At 34.5% G+C, this 21,151-nt stretch overlaps 3 protein-coding genes across 3 annotated transcripts; 2 read left to right on the forward strand and 1 right to left on the reverse strand.

The window, feature by feature from the left end:
- Nucleotides 175–969, reverse strand: LOC18613734 (pectinesterase/pectinesterase inhibitor PPE8B). Its single transcript, XM_018118265.1, has one exon. It carries the CDS (start codon nucleotides 967–969, stop codon nucleotides 175–177), a length of 795 nt encoding a protein of 264 aa, XP_017973754.1.
- On the forward strand, nucleotides 7,857–10,065 carry LOC18613735 (probable glycerol-3-phosphate acyltransferase 3). The gene is made up of 2 exons (XM_007051112.2): nucleotides 7,857–8,593; nucleotides 8,932–10,065. Exons 1-2 carry the CDS (start codon nucleotides 7,874–7,876, stop codon nucleotides 9,823–9,825), a joined length of 1,614 nt encoding a protein of 537 aa, XP_007051174.2. The 5' UTR covers nucleotides 7,857–7,873; the 3' UTR covers nucleotides 9,826–10,065.
- On the forward strand, nucleotides 14,203–17,879 carry LOC18613736 (probable pre-mRNA-splicing factor ATP-dependent RNA helicase DEAH2). Its single transcript, XM_007051113.2, has 7 exons — nucleotides 14,203–14,633; nucleotides 14,779–14,981; nucleotides 15,081–16,165; nucleotides 16,565–16,690; nucleotides 16,785–17,023; nucleotides 17,145–17,263; nucleotides 17,447–17,879. The coding sequence occupies exons 1-7, from the start codon at nucleotides 14,355–14,357 to the stop codon at nucleotides 17,571–17,573; spliced, it is 2,178 nt and encodes a 725-aa protein (XP_007051175.2). The 5' UTR covers nucleotides 14,203–14,354; the 3' UTR covers nucleotides 17,574–17,879.

Raw genomic sequence — 21,151 nt, forward strand, 5'->3', positions numbered from 1 at the left:
GACCTCCAAACCCACTTAACATACAACACAAAACAGATTATGCCCTCCTAGACGAACGAGAGCGGGAAAGGGTTCTTCTGAGTAAGAAAGGAAGAATCGATTTTAACAGACATAATATATAAGTTGCTGTATAATGTTCTACATCCTGAATATAACAACAATGCTTGATTGATTCTAAATTGGTAGTGTTGCCAGAATGCGTAAAACGAGTGCAAAAACCTTACACTTTGAGAATCTCCGCCTGAGAGAACCAGACCAGTCTATGAAATCAGGAGTATACGGTACTCCTGTTGCTGGAATCCACATGTCACCATCGATAAATTCCCTGACCGTAAATTGATAAGCTTCTGCGGAGTTGATGAGCCTGAATCCTTTCCACTTCGCTCTGTCATATGTTGCTGAACCTGGACCACTGTTACCGTATTCTGTATAGTACAACTCCAGGTACGAGCTTCTGCTGTCAAATTCCAGCCAACCTTGAGGATCAATGTTGTTGTCCAGGTAACTTTGCATAACAACAGTTCTAGCAAAGTCTCTCCAAGGCCTGCCCAAGTAGGTTCTTGCAGTATACTCAGATGCAATCAATTCTGAAGTTGCACTTATTATGCAGTTGTGGATCACAAAGCCTCCTTTTCCTGCGGAAACGTCTCGTCCTTGGGCTGTCACGGTGTTTGATTGCCCAGCTAGTGGCTTCCGAGCGGATATGTAGCAACTCCGGAACACGGCTGTTGCATCACCAAAAATAAAATCCACGGTCCCGGAGATCTCACACTCTCTGAAAAGCTGGTATGTTCTTTTGGCATGAAGCGTATCCTGGAACCCAATTATTCTACACTTGTAAAAGGCCAAGAAGCTGGCTTTAGTTAGCAACGCCAGTGCTTGCTGTTTCTCTGACCCAGCAGTATTCTGGAAAGTTATACCCGAAGCAACGAAGCCATCACCATATCTCTGATAAATTGATATGTACATGTTAGCTGTATCTTACATGGTTTGATTTGTCCTTGCATTCATTAGCATGATATTTGATCTCGTTCATATGCTCATGGTTCATGAAAGATGTTTTCAGAAAAAAGAAGTCAAAACATTTTAATACTGTTGTCTTTTGCTTCTCAAGTCTATAACTACGAAACTTTACTTATCCACTTGTCATAATTTTTTTTTATTACGTGAATTTTATTTTTAATGATTTTAATCTTTAAATATTAAAAAAAATATTATATAATTATCAAATATCAATTATAGCATTGTATTATTGATTATTACTTAAAATTTTACCAATTTATCATTTTCTTATTAATCCTAATTATATTAGAAAAAATTATCTTAAGTATATCTTTTTATTGTGGTTTACCTTTTATATTTAATTTAAAAAAATTATCTTGAGTATTTAATCTTTAAACAATCCTGATCATTTAAGAGAAAATTATTAATTATGTATATCGTATTTAATTATTTATATTTTATACATTATAATTTAATATTTAATGTTTTAAATTTAAATATAATAAAATAAAAATATTAAATTTTGATTACATTAATTTTTTAGTCGTTTATATTGAGAAAGATAAGATTTCGGAACAAAATGAATGATAATTTTTTAAATTGTTTATATTGAGAAAAACATTACCATCTAACAAAACTTTTTTAAAGAACTATTATTAGTCTTCTTTTTTTGTTTCTTTTGATTTATGTATTATACAAAATTATTATTTATTATCATTTTTTTAATTATTAATGATTAAGTTTAACATATTAATTTTAAAAATTATTAATTTTTATTTTTCTTCATCCTTTAACCCTCAATAAAAGTTAGCAGTTAACTAGCTCCCTCCACTACCACTATTAATACTGCACGAACTGAATTGGATAATCTGTCATCTGCTTTGGGGTTCAAATTGAATATAGCATGTTTGCTAATATCCTGTTCTTTCTGCTCAACGTAGGCTGAAAAGTGGGCACAGGGCTTACTAGATAGAAATATTTTGCTGAAATAAAGTAGGCTTTCTTTCCTCTCGTTGTGGACTAATGTTCCTCGTCGATATAATCGGGGTTGGATCTTTAATTACTTGGGCTTGAACAGCCTTTAAAGAGGTTACCTTAGACTAAACGTTATTGTTTATTTTGATAGTAAGGAGTGTTTTGTAAGATAATTAAAAACAATAATTTAAGTAATAACATTTGTTTTCAAAAATATTGCCTTATTGAACTACTTGTTTAATTGTTCATGAACAGTTGACTATACGATTGGTTTCCTTTTTAAATTAATTTATACGCAATATTTATGAAAGGTTTAATAGTAAATTTATTAGTCAATTTAGGTTGGATCATGAAAATCTGTTTTTTTTTTTTCAAAAGGAAAAAGAAAAACATAGATGGGAGATTCTGAGATTCATCGTATTTATGTTATGATACCTTATAAAATAGGAAAAGACCAAAAAAAAATTTGCTTTTTAATTTCACTTCAAAAAATGGTTTCCAGAAACTAAGAGAATCACATAACTAGCATTTCACACTATTGTTGGTACGAATTTTTTGGTACTCTTCACCTTCTTTTTATTTTCACAACATGAGTTTGGAAAGAAAAAGAGAAAAGAAAAACAATTTGACATCTATTCAAAAGCATAGTTAATTGATAGGTTGGCCTAAAGAATTTACTAGCAAATGATCATGAAGGAATATTTATGTAACCTATTATAGGTACTTAATATTTTGATAGTCCATTTATTTAGTACATACGGAGATCATAGAATCTTAATTTGAGTAATTCAACTAAAGTTAATACTCTTTCAATCTTAAATATATATCTTTTTAAGACAGAGGGTGTGCTCCAATGGAAAGCTTGGGGAGGCAAAGTGATGACAAGACCTATGGCTACAGATGTTTTTGCTGTTTGTTTGGTTCTTTGGACTCGGCATCTATATTCTGATCAGGATGTGCACAATGGTGATGGTAATGGTTCGGTTTTTTTGGCTTCTGCCTCACTTCAGAGATGGGGTGCTGACTGCTGGTTGTCTATGTTTCGGTCAAAGTCTTTTGGCCTCTTAAGTCGACTTCGAGGTGTTGTTGGATGCTGTTAATGCTTGTGATGACTTAGGAAAGGCAAAGAGGTTGAAAATTGATATGGTCAACTCTTTTGGCTGTGCGTGCCCCTCTGGTATGTTACTGCTGGGTGATAAGGAAGAGAATGCTGTGAACAGTTTTCTAAATGGGCCGACGAGGTGCAATCAGTGTTTCAAGGAAGTTGGAATGGTCAACAATTAGAGGAGGCAATATTTTTATGTTTAGCTGTAATGTAAAAGTGGAATCGGGTTGCAGTGGGATGATGCTAAAAAGCCCCTGAGGATTTTTTTGCTCTTCTCAGGAATAAGTAGGTAGATCCCCAATGCAACCTGATAAGTTTTCTTTTTTCGATTTCTTTTTCTCACGCAGAACATGCCATGACAGGGAGCTCTATTCCCTGGCATGTGCCGCCTGCTCTACTACCACAAAGGGGTAGTTTTTGTACACATTTACGAGCAATGAAATCATTAATTGTCTTTCCAAAAAAAATCTATTTAAAACAGAACCTATTCCAAAAAAAAACGAATTGATATCTATTCTAAAGCATAGTTAATTGATAATTTGGCCTAAAAATTTACTATCAAGTGGTCATGAAGGGATAACTATGTAACCTATTATAGGTAGTTTTTTTTCTTTTTTAGAAGGCAGTAATTAATATTTTTAAATCGTTTTATTTAGTACATATGGAGATTATGTGTAATAAACAAGACTGAGGAATAAGTCTAGATAGAATCAAGCTTGAAGAAACAAAAAGCTTGAATGAAGAACAGCAGAGAAGAGTTCGTACGGATGCACGCGCGGTTGGTTACACTCGGTTTTGCTCCAGCTTTTAGTTCGTGGTAAGTACTAACAGGAAAAAAATATCCACAAATTCTTTCTTAACTAAAAATAATAATAAAAAATATCATAAAAAATTAAAATTATAAAAAAAGTACAGCTGGAGTTTATTATTTTATTCATCCTGCCTCTTCTTGGTGTGTCATGCTTCCTTTCACAGGGATCGTTTCAGCTGTGTTTTCCCATGAAGGTCTGCTCCCTTGCCTTTTTAGGACAGAGGATGCTGGTCTTGTGGTCCTCATGTCGGCTTTCAGAGGACACCACGGTTGCGCCTGTTTTCCATTGATGTCTAGACCTTCTGGGGGATCGATTTCTTGGACATAATAGGAAGGCTTGGTTCATGTTGTTAGGACAAGTTTTTCTGTTTAGTTTTTGCTTCCCTGTCGTCGTGTTTGACAGGCTCCTTTCTATTTTGTTTCTTACTTTCACGGACAACTGCGTAAGCTTCCCGAGCAGTTGATTATATTTTGTATTTTCTTTTGTCAAGCCGTTTTCCATGCCAATGAGAGTCCGAGGTAACAAGTTCAGACTAACATTGTCATATCAGCTGTGTGACTGGTCTAATCCATCTTTAAAATTAAGATAATAACTATCTAAATATAAAAAATCAACAACAAAAAGTGAACAAACATTGACTAAAAGCTGTTCGTATTTATTAATGTTAATGAGATATGACTTGAAAGTTAAAGACCTTGAGATAGGGGGAAAAGAAAATTTTAGAAGAAAATTAGTGTTTTTATTTTATTTAACTAATATGTTATCCATAGCTTTTGACGGTCTTCCAATATTTCTCTACCTTTTTTTTATTGGGATGAATTGGAAAACCCGTAGATTAATTAATAGGCCACGTTTCAGCTTGCAATCAATTGAATTTGTAAGCAACATCCTTTTCCTCCTTTGCATATTGATTCTTGTACACATAACTTTTAGTAATTTTTTTTTAAAAGCATATATATGTTATAGGAATGAAGTGTCTTTGCAATACATAATTTTTTTTGAAAAGATCTTTGCAATTCATAATAATGAAACAAATCTATTTAACTTTATATTATACATAATTTTCAAAAAAAACTTTATATTAAACATAAGGCATTTTCAAACGACATTCATCAATGATATTCATATACTTTTTAAGAAAAAAAAAAAGTTGATCTGGTCAAACAAAGTCATTAATTACTCGAATTTTGTTTCTGATACTTTCAATAGTAGATTATTTATATACGGAAAGAGTTCAAATTTCCATAGATTTTCTTTATCTTTCAGAGTTTTGTGATCTAGAGAGTTAATTCAGTTTTGAGACCCAACTGAAGACCTAGATCTCTTGCAAAATATCGTGAACTACTCGTATATATGACTATATACTCTATTAAGGATTCTAAGTCTAAATTGAGATTGGTTGCTCATCTGCCTCGCGTAGCTCTTAACATTTTCCTTTTTCAGCTTTAGTGAGGAAAGTCTAATCATGTGGTGCATATCAAACGGATAGCTATGGAAATCAGCTTCTCTAATCCTGACAAGGACAATAATCTATATCATCTGATGCATAATGATTGTTACAGACAGGTATTATTTGCGACTTTCAATCTCAGAAGCTTAGCGATGGTAAATTGCCACGACATCAGTACTTTCATTTCAATAATCCGTTTGTAGGAGCTTCATCCTTATTAGATAAAGCTAAGAAAGAAACAGGTAAACCACTTATTAAGATCATCATGTCAACATTTAATGACAATTTTTAATAGTTAACAACTAAAATTTATATAGTTATATCATTATATGTATATAAAATTTAATATAAATTAGTAATATATATACTTTGATACATAATTAACAGAAAGTAAATACAATTTTTTATCATAATATAGATTCTGTATTGAGGAAAAAATTCAAATAAAATTGAACAAAAAGTCTTCATTTATATAAACTTTAGTCGGTGGTGAACTTTATACAGGAAATGTTCATATTTAGAATAAATGATTGGTATCGTATTATTGGTTGTCATTAACTCAAAAATTAATGAAGAAAGATATATGAAAATTGTTAGTTTCTTTGTCTATAATAAATGCAAAATTTTATTTATAATTCAATAACAACAATTGTCATCTAATATAAAAGTCAAGAACGTGTCACAAGAAAATTATAAATCAAAACACACCTATCTCAAAAGTAGTTCAAGTATCTCAATTCCAAAAGGGATTAAATTTTAAATCAAGATTTTTAAATTAAGATTCGAATACCTTAAAAGCGATTCAAGTGTCTCGCCTTCAAAAGGATTCACGCTTTCTTTCTTTTTTAAGGTTATTTTGTTTTTTTGGAAAACTGTTACTAATTAATTTTTTATGGCCAACTACGTAGTAGTCATTGCTTTTATAAATATACTAATGGACTTAGATCCATTAGACCTAATCATAGTCCAACAAGACATATATATTAAACTCAAAAGAATAATATGCATAGGTTCCTTACAAATCTCTCTCTATAGCTATGAGTTTAAGTTCATGTCATCTCATGACTCATATTTTACTTAGAATTTCATTTAATCTAATATTATCATTTAGTTTCTTAAATTAATTAGAATACCTTATTTACTCATTAATTGTAATAATGTCTATCAACACATTGCAACTGACCTCTGCAGAAAAAAAAATATCAATGAGGTTCTTTTCATTACAATTTTTTCTAATCAGTCATTTTACCATATTATATTTCTCATGGGTTTTATGGATAAATAATTTCTACTATCGCATCCAACTCATTTAATATTAATTTATAATTTACATTCTTATTGGACTTTGAAAAATATTTTTTTAAAAACACTAATATATAATATTAATATAAATAATATAATTCTAAAACACCTTTTAGAGAACACATTGGCTGGATTTCTTGAGTTCAACAAATTTATGAAAATCGCTTGAATATCTTTCTCAATAGAGAATATTGTATCTTTTATTGAGCATCCAATATAATTTATGTAGTATGTATATAACCCAAAATACTAGGGTATAGCCTTTAAATTCAAAATCACCTATTAGTAACATTAAAGTCATATATATACTAAATAAATTATATTGATTTCTCAAGTCTAAAGACAATTAATAAATTGTAATAAAGCTTTTTAATCAGATCCTGTTCAACGTATGTATCTCATACACTACATCTACTTGTTTGCTTTAAGGTAACTACCCAATGGTAGAGTTAAAACATTGTATCCTATGTATAACAAGTATAGACTTTAAACAATTTGTCACATTTAACCTAGAATAATTTTGGCAAATAAGGAATTGAAAAACTATAACTCCCCGCTTAATAGTTCATCAACTATTAATATAGTTTTTCTACAATGCTATTAAATAATTTATGATCATATTATATATGTCACAAATAAATAAAATATCCACTAATATATAATATATATATAATTAATAATTGATGTAACAATTTATTTATTTAATAAATAAATAATAAAATTGGTCTTTAAAACATATGTCTAATAAAAACTTGATTGACTACCATGATCTCAACAAATTGTTCAAGTTGCTCAAAAATTAAAGAACTCAAACATTTTTCCTAATGTTAATGTTATTGACTTGCTCGGTTGGTCATCATTTACTTCTCGTACTATTTTTAGTGCTGGTACTAAGAAAAAGAGAGAAGGTATTCACTAGCTTACCCTCTCAACGCTGTTGATCCTTTTTTTCAATATTTGCAACTCGGACTTTCTATCAATAACCGTGTTTTTTGGCATTAGCTGTGGGCCAAAATTAGAAACCGTATTGAACTAGCGGCAAATCATCTTTGAAAGTTCAGAGCTGGCCCTGAGCAGACAAAACTTTTACACGCTTAATTTGTGTAATTAGGGGCAACTTTGAGGGCTTTGTCGTACCCCCAAATATATAAAAGCAGCTCTCGGTTCTTGCTTCAAACTATGCACAGCTTAATTTCACTCTACTGATACTTTTTTTGAAACTGAAGTATGGCTAAACTTTCTATGGAGTTTTCCTTTTTCCAAACCATTTTCTTCTTATTCTGTCGAGTTGTCTTTAGACAGTCTAAGAATCACAAATCTCTCCACAGAAATGTCAGCAATATCCATGCAAACGAGGGTAAATATCATAAGTATCCTTCTTTTGTTCATAGATCAAACCTGTCAAACCAAACTCTGGTCTTCAGTGTAGAAGAGGCTTTGTTGAAATCCTCATCATTGTTTCCTTACTTCATGCTTGTAGCCTTTGAAGCTGGAGGGCTCTTGAGGGCTTTTATTCTTTTTGTTTTATACCCAATTCTATGCTTAGTTAGCGAAGAGATGGGGTTGAAGATAATGGTCCTGGTTTGCTTCTTTGGGATAAAGAAAAAGAGCTTCAGAGTTGGAAGTGCTGTTCTGCCGAAGTTCTTCTTGGAGGATGTTGGCTTGGAACCATTTGAGATGTTGAAGAAAGGCGGGAAAAAGGTGGCTGTCAGTAAAATTCCTCAAGTGATGATCGAGAGTTTCTTGAAGGATTACCTGGAAATTGATTTTGTAGTTGGAAGAGAGCTGAAGGAGTTCTGTGGGTACTTTTTGGGAGTCATGGAAGAGAAGAAGAGAAGTAAGGCTGCTTTGGACGAGATAATAGGAAGCGAAAGTATGGGCTTTGATGTTATTGGCATCAGTGGCCTCGAGAAATCTCTTGACTATCATTTTTTTTCTCATTGCAAGGTAAGTTGCCAACTTCTTCATTTCCTTGGAAAATCGCTTTGCATAGCTTTAAAAATTAAAACGAACATACCAATCTTTTAGGTGGGTGAAAACCCAAAAAAAGATGTGCAACACATTACTTATTTAGACTAGTTTCGATATGTGTGCCCACAACACTAGGAAGATTCAGGTTTAATTTTTAACGTCTCAAATATGACTCGCAAATAATTTGAAGAGTATACAAATTAGTTAAAAATATGCATGTTCGCCAATCATGAAGAAACCTTTGTTCGGATCTCTCTCAATTTCTGACTGTTACCGTTTGCCGGTTGCTAATTTATTTCACTTTGTTGCAACAGGAAATATACCAGGTGAGAAAAGCAGACAAAAGAAACTGGCGACACGTCCCAAGACAGGAGTATTCCAAACCACTCATTTTCCATGACGGGAGACTAGCTCTCAGGCCAACTCTGGTGGCCTCCCTGACCATGTTCGTGTGGTTCCCCTTCGGCTTGGCTCTTTCCATACTCAGAGCTGTTGTCGGCTTAATGCTTCCGTACAAGATTTCCATCCCCCTATTAGCCTACAGCGGGTTGCACCTGTTTCTTTCAACCCCGGAAAGCTCCCTGCATCCTCTTTCACTTCCGAACTCGAAGAAACATAACCCAAAAGGCCGCCTTTATGTTTGCAATCATAGAACACTGCTGGATCCCGTCTACCTTTCTTTTGCATTACAGAAAGACCTCACTGTTGTTACTTACAGCTTAAGCAGGATATCAGAGCTGTTAGCTCCAATCAAAACCGTTCGATTAGCAAGGGATCGTGATCAAGATGGTAAAATGATGGAAAAGATGCTAAATTTAGGGGACCTAGTCGTATGCCCGGAAGGGACTACGTGTAGGGAGCCCTATCTCTTAAGGTTCAGCCCTTTATTTTCAGAGATGAGCGACGATATAGTCCCTGTTGCGATGGACAGCAATGTGAGTTTGTTCTATGGGACAACAGCCAGTGGCCTGAAATGTCTGGACCCACTTTTCTTTCTCATGAACCCACGACCAATCTACACTGTCCGGATACTTGATGGTGTATCTGGCTGGTACACTTGTCATGATGGTCAAAGATCAAGGTTTAAAGTGGCTAATCAGGTTCAGAATGAGATTGGTAAGGCTCTGGGTTTTGAGTGCACCAAGCTTACGAGAAGAGACAAGTACCTAATCATGGCTGGCAACGAAGGAATAATTAGCCAAACCTAATTAATTGACTTGCCTTTGAGTTGAAATTAATTAAGTTGTAAGTTGTAACATATGGTATACTTGATTAGTACAATTTAATTACTCAATTCTTCTTCGTTCGTATCTTGCAGTAGAGATCAATGTATATACATATAAGCATTTATGCATGCCTCTCAAAAGACCCGTAGTAAGAAAAATGAGTAAATACTCGTCTCTTTTGTGTGGGAACACACACGAAATGAATGATAGTTATTTATTTATTTTTTTTACTTTTCTCTTTTATAAATGTAGTTTGCCCACACTTTATGTATTCATAATCATATTATTATTATTTTGAAAATAATCGGAGATTAAGCTTTGGGAAATTTGAATAATTTTGACATATGAAATAATTTTGGGGTCAAGACAGGAAATAGGGCATGCTGCATGCACCAGACTGAGGTAGGAGATTTGCATTCTCTTTCCTATCTCTCCCTTCACCTGCTGCTTTCTTTCTCTCTCAAGTCTCAAACATATCTATTTTTCTTTCATCTCTCCTCCTCATCTGTGGTGAAAAAATGCAAAACAAAAGGAAGCTACGGTGTGAGAATACAGCTAGACCCCCTTCGGCTCCGCTAGTGATTGGCAAGCGTACGTGACAGGCCAAAAGGCCCCAATCTTGTCATTGAAGACCAACTAAATTTGAACGACAGACGTACAAATTGAATCACACGTTTTTCGATATTATTGCACAGCAATCAAGCGTTTCAACTACCCATGGCCACGGTCTTGAAAACTTGGTCATAGGCGTAACGTTTATGTCGTTACAAAAATCAAGACCAAAAGCAGATTTTTCAGAAACATTGAAAATATTATTGGACTGACATCGCTCACTGTTGCGCAGGACGATTGCTCGATAATAGCTATCGCTGAGTAGCTCTACAAGCTTTCGTTTTGGGATAGGGCATAGTCCTAGAAGTTTTGAAAGGTTCATACTAAATAAACTAGTGTATATTTTTTATTTTGTGCATTGAATTGAATCACTTAATTAGTTACCGATTTTTTTTTTAAGAAAATGAGATTATATTTGCACTTTCACATAACAATCTGCAAATAATATCTAATACAACAAATCAGTGAACAAAATAAATTAATTAATTATATATTAAAAAAATTGATGTAAAATATACTAGATCAAACTCATGATTGTCTTTATTTACAATGTGAAATAATCTTATTACTATCTATAATAAAAATATTTTTAATCTTAGTCATTGGATGCAATTAGCATTTTTCATTTATAAATCAGATTATCATTATTATTAATATTTATAATAAAAAATAAAACTCACACATGCACCTACGTGCATGTTGAGTGCTAGGCAGTGTGTTTTCAGATTTTGTTTTGTCTTAGCCGCCTTTGTAGACGATTCAGCTTTGACAAATTCATCCTAATTCGTTAATTTCCACAATACTATTATTGCTAGCAATAACTGGTTATTGTACGACCCCATCAAGAGATAGGGACTACGATTGTTAAGTGTGAACTGGACCCTTTCAATAACTGCTACGTACTCATTTCTAAATATCCTACCATTAAGTTAATTATGCTTAGTTGCCCAATCAGAGCTGATTCAAAACTTCTGTTGTTTCATGGATGATAAAACAAGTGTTTAATGGCTGGATATCAGCAAACGCTGATGAGGAATATAAACAGGATAGCGGTTGGTCAAATACGACGGGGATTATTGTCATGCTTGCACACGACGTGTGCATTAAAAACAGGGACACTGCTCTGATTGAAGAGGAGGGGGAAGGGACGGGGCTTTGTGTTTCAGGGCTCAGTGGCTTTTTAATAGAATTGAAGATTATAAGACGTAAATTAAAAAGATAATTATTTTTTAATTTAAAATTTTAACATGTTTTTTAATAATATAGACTTTTAAATAAAAATATATTTTATATTAATATTAATTCAAAATTAAAAAAATTTATCATGTTAAAATTACAAGAGAATTCAATTTTTTAGTATTTTTTTTGTTTAAAATCTAAAGATTGAAACTTATAAAACATAATTTTTCATGTTTCAACTCAAAAAATTAATAAAAAATAAAATTTGTAATAATTAATTAAAATTAATTTTATAAGAATTGTATTGACTATACCGATATACCTTTGTATCGTAAGATATATTTCATGTATCGTACGATATGTTTTCGATATTTAATCAAATACGATTCATCTACAAATATACATCCTTTTCTACTAATATTGTATTATATTGTATGCAGGCGGATGATATCTTAATGAAGTATAAATATATTTCATGTTCCAAATTAAATGCAGCCGTCATTTTTGATTTTGGTATAAGCTTTTAAGAATTCCTATTTTCATAATTCCTCTTCATTTAAATTTTTGAAAATTTTAATTTGTTGTGAATTTTTTTTGAAAGATTCCATTTTGAACAAAAGGGAATGCAAATAGTTTCAAATTTAAGGTATCTCATTTAGACTTTTTGTTTTCTCATTTTGATTTTTGAGTTTACATATTTATGTCTATGTTTTGTCGCCGAAATGTATTGTGCTATTGCTATCCAATGAATAAAATCATTTTCATTTGAAAATGAAACTCATTCTAGGAACATAAGAAAGAACAATTACGTTTTTTTTTTTTTCAAAAAACAATTACATTTAAAATCATTAGTTTTAAGATACCAAGCAAATGCAGCGGCCAAGCCAGGAATTAATTTGTTTCAATTTTGTGTCATTAGGTCAATAAAAATATATAATATATTATCTTTTACAACTTCTCGTGCAATTCATATTTTGACAAGCTTATCGTTAAATTTAACAACCTACTCATACTTGTAATATACTTAAAGTTTAATATAAATCCAGTATTCTTATTATATCAGTCGAAAATATTATTTTTAAAAATATAAATTCAATATAAAAAAGTACAGCTTTTGCTAGTGTATACAATTTCTATAGTTACATTTTATTCATAATGTATCTAAAAATTTATTTAGTGAAAATAGATTTTCAAAAATATTTTAAAAAGCATAAACAAAGTCTTATTAAAAATATTTTTAATAGCATATTTTAAAAATGTTCTGTCTTAGATAAATTTGTTGTATTGTTTCAATATATATTTGAAGATGGAAATTTTATTGTATTAAACAAATAGTTAGATATTTTTAATTAATTTGAAATTTATTATGCATAATATATGTGAATAGAGCATGAAATCCACGAGATGGATTAACCACGTGGAAAAATGTATGAAAGGCTGTAAAATTAAATTACTTTTATATCGATGTAAGCATATCATTTCTCATATTTTTCTGCTAATATAACATTGAAAAAATTTAAATGTAAAGGAAAATACACTAAAATATAATATAACTTTCAAATAATTAAATATTTTTTTGCAATTCATCCATAATGCAAAACTTATTCTTAATCGCTTCATTAGCAATATTACCTCATTTTTCTCTTATATCAATCAAAATTTTAGAAAAATGATATAAATAACTATTCAAATAGATAGATTATATAATAATTTGTTTTTCTTTTTGTTGATATTACAGTTTGCTATCAAATTAATAACTAAGTTATGAGAAAATTATTTCATCTAGTGCAACAAACAACCAATTATGTCATTGAGATACTTTTAATATAAAAGTAGATCAAACTCACACATAGTGTATATCATAGAAATAATAATAAATAAATAAATTATAGCTTGTAAGTGTGATGACAACAAAGTGAAAAGAGAGTAGAATTTCAGCAATTAACAAATCACATTTCTTTAATTTTGATAAGTTATAAATGTGATTAATAAAATATTATTACAAATAAATTCCAAAAATTTCTTTAAGCTCACAAGTTAATCTTATACTCTTAGTAAAAGAAATTATTAAAATTGTAAGTTAAAAATGTAAAGGTGAAGATGAGAGTAATAGTGGGCAAAAGCCTTCACTGAGATGCTGAATGGACAATCAACCATTACATAATGAACCCAAAAAGGAAAAATGGACCCGAAGAAGGTAAAAGATGTCAGAGACGATTGGGTGCTTGTTCTTGGGCTAACCCAAATCTTAGAAGGCTCAAGTAGGGAGACTCTGGCTGAACACTTGGGGAAATGTATTCGAGAGTCCATTTCTTTATGATCCAAGTAAATGGGCCTAAAGCAGCTTTGCAGCCGCCTCGGCCTGAGGGTCCTCGCCTTAAAAGGAGTGTTAAAACAATAAAATAAAAATTAAACATGATTAAATATGGACCGCTAAAACTTTTGAGGTCGTCGGTTTATTAAGCAAGGTCCCCAAGTAAATAAATCCAATAGTAGGGACCGATCAGTAAATCTGGAAAGTTCTTCTCCCTCCCCCTTTTCAACTAGTGCCATACTATTATAACTGAAATGATAAATAACCCAACCCATATTACCCTAGCCTCCCTCTCTTTTCCCCAACCCTGAGTTCAACTTCTAGGGTTTTCATTTTTTTTTTAAAATTGGAATTTTTCTCAACCGACCCAATCAAATTTCCTTTTCTAAAAGTTTTAGGGTTTTGGATGGGTACGGAGAGGAAGAGAAAGGTGAGCTTGTTCGATGTGGTGGATGAGACATCGGCTAAGATATCGAAATCGAACGGCGGAGGGTTAGCGGCGATGAACGTCAACAGCTCGATCAACAAGTGGAATGGAAGGCCTTATTCGCAAAGGTATTACGAGATTTTGGAGAAGAGGAAAACGCTCCCTGTTTGGCAACAGAAAGAGGAGTTTTTGCAAGTGTTGAAAGCCAATCAAACGCTTATCTTAGTCGGTGAAACCGGTAGCGGTAAAACCACTCAGGTCAGCGAAACCAAAAATTTAAATCCCAACTTTTTCAGCCGTAAATTTCTACAATTCATTCTGATTTACTACGAACAATTATTACGGATTTCTATTTGAGGAAAGAATTAGGGAGTTACATTTCTAGGGTTTTTTTGTTGTACAGATACCTCAGTTTGTATTGGACGCTGTGGATATAGAAACTCCGGATAAGCGGAGGAAAATGATGATTGCGTGTACACAGCCACGAAGAGTGGCTGCTATGTCTGTTTCGCGGCGTGTTGCTGAAGAAATGGATGTAACTATTGGAGAGGAGGTTGGTTATAGTATTCGTTTTGAAGATTGCAGTGGTGCAAGAACTGTTTTAAAGTAAGCTTATCTTTCTTGTTGTCATATTGGGTATTGTCTGGTGTCTACATGGATATGAATTAGCGATGTTAAGGTTCTTTTTTTCTTTTTGCTTGGCAGGTATCTAACAGATGGTATGCTTTTAAGGGAAGCGATGACTGATCCTCTTTTAGAAAGATATAAAGTTATTATTCTTGATGAAGCCCATGAAAGAACTTTGGCGACAGATGTGCTATTTGGGCTTCTGAAAGAAGTGTTGAAGAATCGACCTGATCTTAAGCTAGTTGTTATGAGTGCAACACTTGAGGCAGAAAAGTTTCAGGGTTATTTTAATGGTGCACCACTTATGAAGGTTCCTGGTAGGCTTCACCCTGTGGAGATATTCTACACTCAGGAACCTGAAAGGGATTACTTGGAGGCTGCTATTCGGACTGTTGTGCAGATACACATGTGTGAACCTGCTGGTGACATCCTTGTTTTCCTGACTGGAGAGGAGGAGATAGAAGATGCATGTCGCAAAATAACTAAAGAAGCTGGAAACATGGGGGATCAAGTGGGACCTGTTAAAGTAGTGCCTTTATATTCAACTCTTCCACCAGCAATGCAACAGAAGATTTTTGAACCTGCTCCACCTCCTGTGAAGGAGGATGGTCCTCCTGGAAGGAAGATTGTGGTGTCAACAAACATTGCTGAAACTTCCTTGACTATAGATGGGATTGTTTATGTTATTGACCCAGGGTTTGCTAAACAAAAGGTTTATAACCCACGAGTGCGCGTTGAGTCCTTGTTGGTGTCTCCAATATCGAAGGCAAGTGCACACCAAAGATCTGGTCGTGCTGGAAGAACTCAACCTGGAAAATGTTTCAGGCTATACACTGAGAAGAGTTTCAATAATGATCTGCAGCCACAGACCTATCCTGAAATATTAAGATCAAACCTTGCAAATTCAGTTCTCACTTTGAAGAAACTGGGAATTGATGATCTGGTGCATTTTGATTTTATGGACCCACCTGCGCCAGAGACATTGATGCGGGCATTGGAAGTGTTGAATTACTTGGGAGCATTGGATGATGATGGGAACTTAACAAAGTTGGGAGAGATCATGAGTGAATTCCCCTTGGATCCTCAAATGTCAAAGATGCTCGTAGTTAGTTCCGAATTCAACTGTTCAAATGAGATTCTTTCAGTTGCTGCCATGCTTTCAGGTATTTTTTTTTTTTTTCTAGCATGCTTTTCTGTGTTTGTGTTGAGTCAGGTCTTAGGAAGTAGTTGTCATGGGGCTCTTATCATTCTTGATATTGTCCCTACTTGAATAGTTTGCACACAGGCTTGTGCACAACACTGAATGTTAACTGTTTACATGCATACACTTGTATGCATTGATACAGTTAAAGTTGTAATGTGTCTTAGGTTGTCATCAGCAACTGTCTTGTCTGGGTTCCATGCCCCCCGTTGGCATGCACCATAGGATTTCTAAGTAAGTGCTGATGCAGATAGTTGCAGTTTCTCAGTATTCTCTCATGAAGCAAATGGTGTCGTCTCGCCTGTATGCCTCTGCTGACCTACCGTGGGCCTCTTCTGTGATAACTAAATTCTTTCTTTAGTACCCAATTGCTTTGTCCGGCCTAGGGAGGCACAAAAAGCTGCAGATGAAGCAAAAGCTAGGTTTGGGCACATTGATGGGGATCATCTTACGCTTTTGAATGTGTACCATGCTTACAAACAAAACAGTAAGTACTTAGATCCTTTTCCCTAAAGATGACCGAAATTTATTTACTAGCAGCAATTGATCAAAGAGTCTTACAATCTGTGAAAAAACTGCAGACGAGGATTCATCTTGGTGCTATGAGAATTTTGTCAACCATAGAGCACTGAAGGCTGCTGATAATGTTAGACAACAGCTGGTGCGCATAATGGCCAGGTTTAACCTCAAGCTCTGCAGCACCGATTTCAACAGCCGTGACTACTACATCAACATTAGAAAGGCTATGCTTGCTGGGTATTTTATGCAGGTAGCTCATCTGGAGCGCACTGGGCACTACTTGACAGTTAAAGACAACCAAGTCAGTATGATGTTATCTTTTCAGTTTTCTTAACATGCTTTCTTTCTTGGCAAAGTTTTTCCCCATTTTGGAGATGCACGGGAGGGGTGTAACGAGGCTTGTTGCACTATTTATTTTGCAGGTGGTGCACTTGCATCCATCAAATTGCCTGGATCACAAGCCAGAGTGGGTCATCTACAATGAGTATGTCCTGACAAGCCGGAATTTTATTCGTACTGTGACAGACATTCGTGGTGAATGGTTAGTCTCTCCATCCCTATAGTTGTCACTTGTGGTTGTGTGATTGTTTCTTCCTGGTAGCTCATGATCCAAGGAGAAACAGCTATGACTTAAGGGAATTTAGAAACCCTGAAATAGGTCTAAAAAACTTTTCTTTGATTAATCGTTAGTTGATAAATATACATGCTTCTGTGATGAATACAGGTTAGTTGATATAGCACCGCATTATTATGATCTTGAAAACTTCCCACAGTGTGAGGCCAAGCGTGTTCTTGAAAAGCTTTACAAGAAAAAGGAGAAGGATAGAGAGGAGAGTAGGAACAGAAGATGAAGCTTACATCCATACGAGTTGTTTTGACTGCAATTTTTCTATGGTGCTATTGCGTTATTACATATGTTGGTTGACAAATTGGAAGATAGCAAAATTTCTTGTATCATTATAAGCGTAGGACGTTCGTCCCTATCTTTAGTATTGTACTATCAATCCAAATTTGTTTAGTTCCGATTTTTATCATTTAGTTGTTGAACAATTGAGATGATCCAAATTGAAAAAAGAGAACGATTTTGGACCTAGTAAATCTCGGTTAACCAGTGCTTGGTCTCATTCCCTATAATAAATTGAACTCTCCTGCTTTTATCTCTGGGACTTAATCTTCGCTGAATGATTCTGGATCTATCTCCAGTTTTTTAATCCGATTCATTCTTCGGTCTTCTGTTTGATGCATTGCTTCTTTAACCTTGCAAGATTAGGAAGAACATTATCTTTAGGGTGTGAAACTTTTGATTGTCTCTACATTTTCTAATAGGCTGGGCTCGACTTGGTTTCGACTGCCTAAAGCCCGAAACCAATTGGGGCTGGGGTTCGGTCTTAGGATACACAATGGGCCAATTAATGGAAATTTAAAAGAAAAATGTTTTTTGGCAGGAGAAAGGTGAGGAAACTTGCATCATACGCGACTCTTTTCGTTCGCCGCCTGTTCTATTTTACTTTCACCAAGTCCCAAGTTTTTCCAAGCAACCTTTAATCTTTACATCCTCTCTTATCGGAAAATGGAGGATTCGGCCATTGATTTTGAGGGAGATGCTTGTATCAACCAGCAACCAGATTCAAAATGGTAAACAATAGTCTCTCCGGCAAATCCCTAAAGGCTTGTGGTCTATGAATGAAGCACCTGTCATAAAGGAATTAAGAGTGATCTTTATGGAATTTTGTTTGTTAATGAGAAGGTAATGACGAGGGCCCTCGAGGAATGCCCTTGTCTCTATTGGTTTTTTCCCTTATTTCTGAAAAATGGCGACTTGATAAAGAACTCAACGAGATTGATTCATTTAGAATCCCGTTTTGGGTCCAGGTTCATAACATTCCTTTAAAATTGCTTACTGAACAGAATGCTGAGAAGATTGGTAGAGAGATAGGAGATTTGTTAGAAGCTAAAGATCCTCTTTGTTAAGACGGAATTGTTAGGAGAGGTTTTTTGAGGGTAAGAGTTTCAGTTGATGCTCTGAATCCGTTAACTACTGGGTGCCCGCGATTGGATGAGGAGAGAGTGTGGGCAGAGTTGAAGCATGAAAAGCTGTGGGATTCTTGTTTTGGTTGTGAAAAGTTTGGTCACTTGACGAGTAGCTGTGAAGATGTTAAAATGGCAAGTTCTGATTCGAAGGGTGCCTAGATATGGGCGCCTCATCTGCAAGCAATGCCAGCAAGAGCTGTTTCTGATGAAGATTTTTGCCTCGAAGGGCAGTTTTTAAAGTCTCTGCTGGTTGGAGAAGGGATCGATGGCAGTGTCAAGTGTACAACGGAGTCGAAGCCACTCTGAATGGAGACTATGTGATCAATAAGTGGAATGGCAGGCCTTACTCGCAGAGGTATTACACGATATTTGAGAATAGGAAGACTCTGCCTGTTTGGCAGCAGAAGCTTGAATTTTTGCAAGCTTTGAAATCTAATCAGACACTAATTTTGGTCGATGAGCTGGTGCTGGTAAAACCACTCAGGGTTGTTTCAGGGGAGCAAAAATTCACTCTCTTTTTTTTACTATGAACATGAGTTGTTTTGTGTCCATTTCTTAGCTTGGATTATAGGTTCCTCATTGAACATGGCAAAAGGGTTTCAATTTGTGGGAAAACCTCCGCATTTAACAATTAAGCAGTTGAAAAGGTCAATCTTTCTCATTCGGTTCCCATTCATGATGAAAAAAACTATTCACTTGTTTTTGGTGATGCTAGAGGATGTATGGTTAACTTTGTGGAATTGACCAAGGATATTTCTGTTTCACAAATTCCTCAATTTATCTCGGAAGCTGTTGTTCTAGAAACTCCAGATAAATGCTGAAAGATGATAATTGCTTGCACTCAGCCTGGAAGAGTGGCTGCAATGTCTGTTTCGTGTTGAGCTGCAAGAGATAGATGTAACTATTGGACAGAAGGTTTGTTATAGCATATTTTTGAAGACTGCAGTACTATAATTACTGTTTTAAAGTATGCTTTCTATTGGTAGCATCATGCTTCTCTTGTTTAGTGTCATTGCTGGCATTATCACTCGCTCAATTGCTTCTACATGAGTGGGAAAGTTCTTTTTTTTTTGTTTTTTTTTGGGTTGTTTTGGCAGGTATCTAACGAATGGTATGCTTGTAACTTGTAAGGGAAGGAATGAGTGATCCTCTTTTAGAAAGATATAAAACGATTATTTTTGACAAGGCCCATGAACGGACTTTGGCTACAGATGTGCTGTTTGTGCTTCTGAAAGAAGTGTTGAAGTATCGACCTGACCTTAAGCTAGCTGTTATGAGTGCAGCACTTGAGGCGGAAAAGTCTCAGGTTTATTTTAATGGAGCACTGCTTATGAAGGTTCCTTGATTATAATGAGCTGATATCAAAACATGCTTGATGCTTTGATATAAAAACCACCTAAGAATTCACCTCGAATCTTCAACCGTACATGATGAGCCAATGTCAAAACATTCTTAATGTTTCATATCTGTCAGGGGTCTTTGCTAAAATTAGAGAACAAAAAATCAAAAACTGTTGTTCTATTTTATTTTTCTCACTTGTCGCCCCCAAAGAAACCTAGATCCATTTGATCGTGGTAATCACAATCTGGATACCAATTTCTCACAAATCAAAACATCATCTATACAAATCCCGATGTCGAGTCCAAAAGAATATACTAGTCAGGCACTCAGGCGAAGGGTTTGCATCTAAGAAGCCTATTGTACTAAGTGGTGTACAGCCATATTGGTTCATTTCACTTCCACAGGGATTCAACCCGACTATGAGCCATCTGTTTGGAAGTGTTTCCCTTTTTCTTTCATCTGCTTCAAGGGCCTCAATTCAGTTAAGACTACTCCACGTCCGTGTTTCAGTATGGGTCTTATTACTGCTGAAAAAGCTGCCGGATAATTCATTTTCAATTTTGAAATACCTTCTGTGGCAAATTCACAAAGTTCCAAACCTGAGTGCAAACAAAAGGCTCTACTAAATGCCTCCCAAGCAATTACATCAGGCCCAAATGGCATACCCTTTATCAATTTCTCTGCTTTATCCAGCTGACCTGCTTTCCCATAGATCTCCACTATACAAGCATAATGCTCCAACCCTGCTAGTATTTTATATTTCTGGTCCATGGAGTTGAAGTGCCTTTCACCTTCTTCAACCAATCCACTATCGCTACATACATATAAAATGTTAACAAATGTAACCTGATTAGGCCTGAAGCCACTGTTCATCATTCTGTCAAATTCCTCCAATGCTCTTCTTCCGAGCCCTTGTCTTACATAACCTCCTATCAAAGAATTCCATGAAATTGAATTCTTCTTCCACATTTCCACCTGAAGGACAAAATTGCTGAGAAGGTGCAATTATATGTTGGTAATAGAACATATGATGTGTTTTTTGTTCATGAAATATTTC

Source organism: Theobroma cacao, chromosome 1 (assembly GCF_000208745.1).
Source record: "Theobroma cacao cultivar B97-61/B2 chromosome 1, Criollo_cocoa_genome_V2, whole genome shotgun sequence".
Lineage (NCBI taxonomy): Eukaryota > Viridiplantae > Streptophyta > Magnoliopsida > Malvales > Malvaceae > Theobroma > Theobroma cacao.

Excerpts from the sequence above, each read along its gene's own strand:
- LOC18613734 (XM_018118265.1), bottom strand. The coding sequence starts at position 969 with ATGTACATATCAATTTATCAGAGATATGGTGATGGCTTCGTTGCTTCG.
- LOC18613735 (XM_007051112.2), top strand. The coding sequence starts at position 7,874 with ATGGCTAAACTTTCTATGGAGTTTTCCTTTTTCCAAACCATTTTCTTC. Across the intron at positions 8,594-8,931 it reads ATTTTTTTTCTCATTGCAAG|GAAATATACCAGGTGAGAAA; the intron begins GTAAGTTGCCAA and ends TTGTTGCAACAG.
- LOC18613736 (XM_007051113.2), top strand. The coding sequence starts at position 14,355 with ATGGGTACGGAGAGGAAGAGAAAGGTGAGCTTGTTCGATGTGGTGGAT. Across the intron at positions 14,982-15,080 it reads GGTGCAAGAACTGTTTTAAA|GTATCTAACAGATGGTATGC; the intron begins GTAAGCTTATCT and ends TTTGCTTGGCAG. Across the intron at positions 17,264-17,446 it reads ACAGACATTCGTGGTGAATG|GTTAGTTGATATAGCACCGC; the intron begins GTTAGTCTCTCC and ends TGATGAATACAG.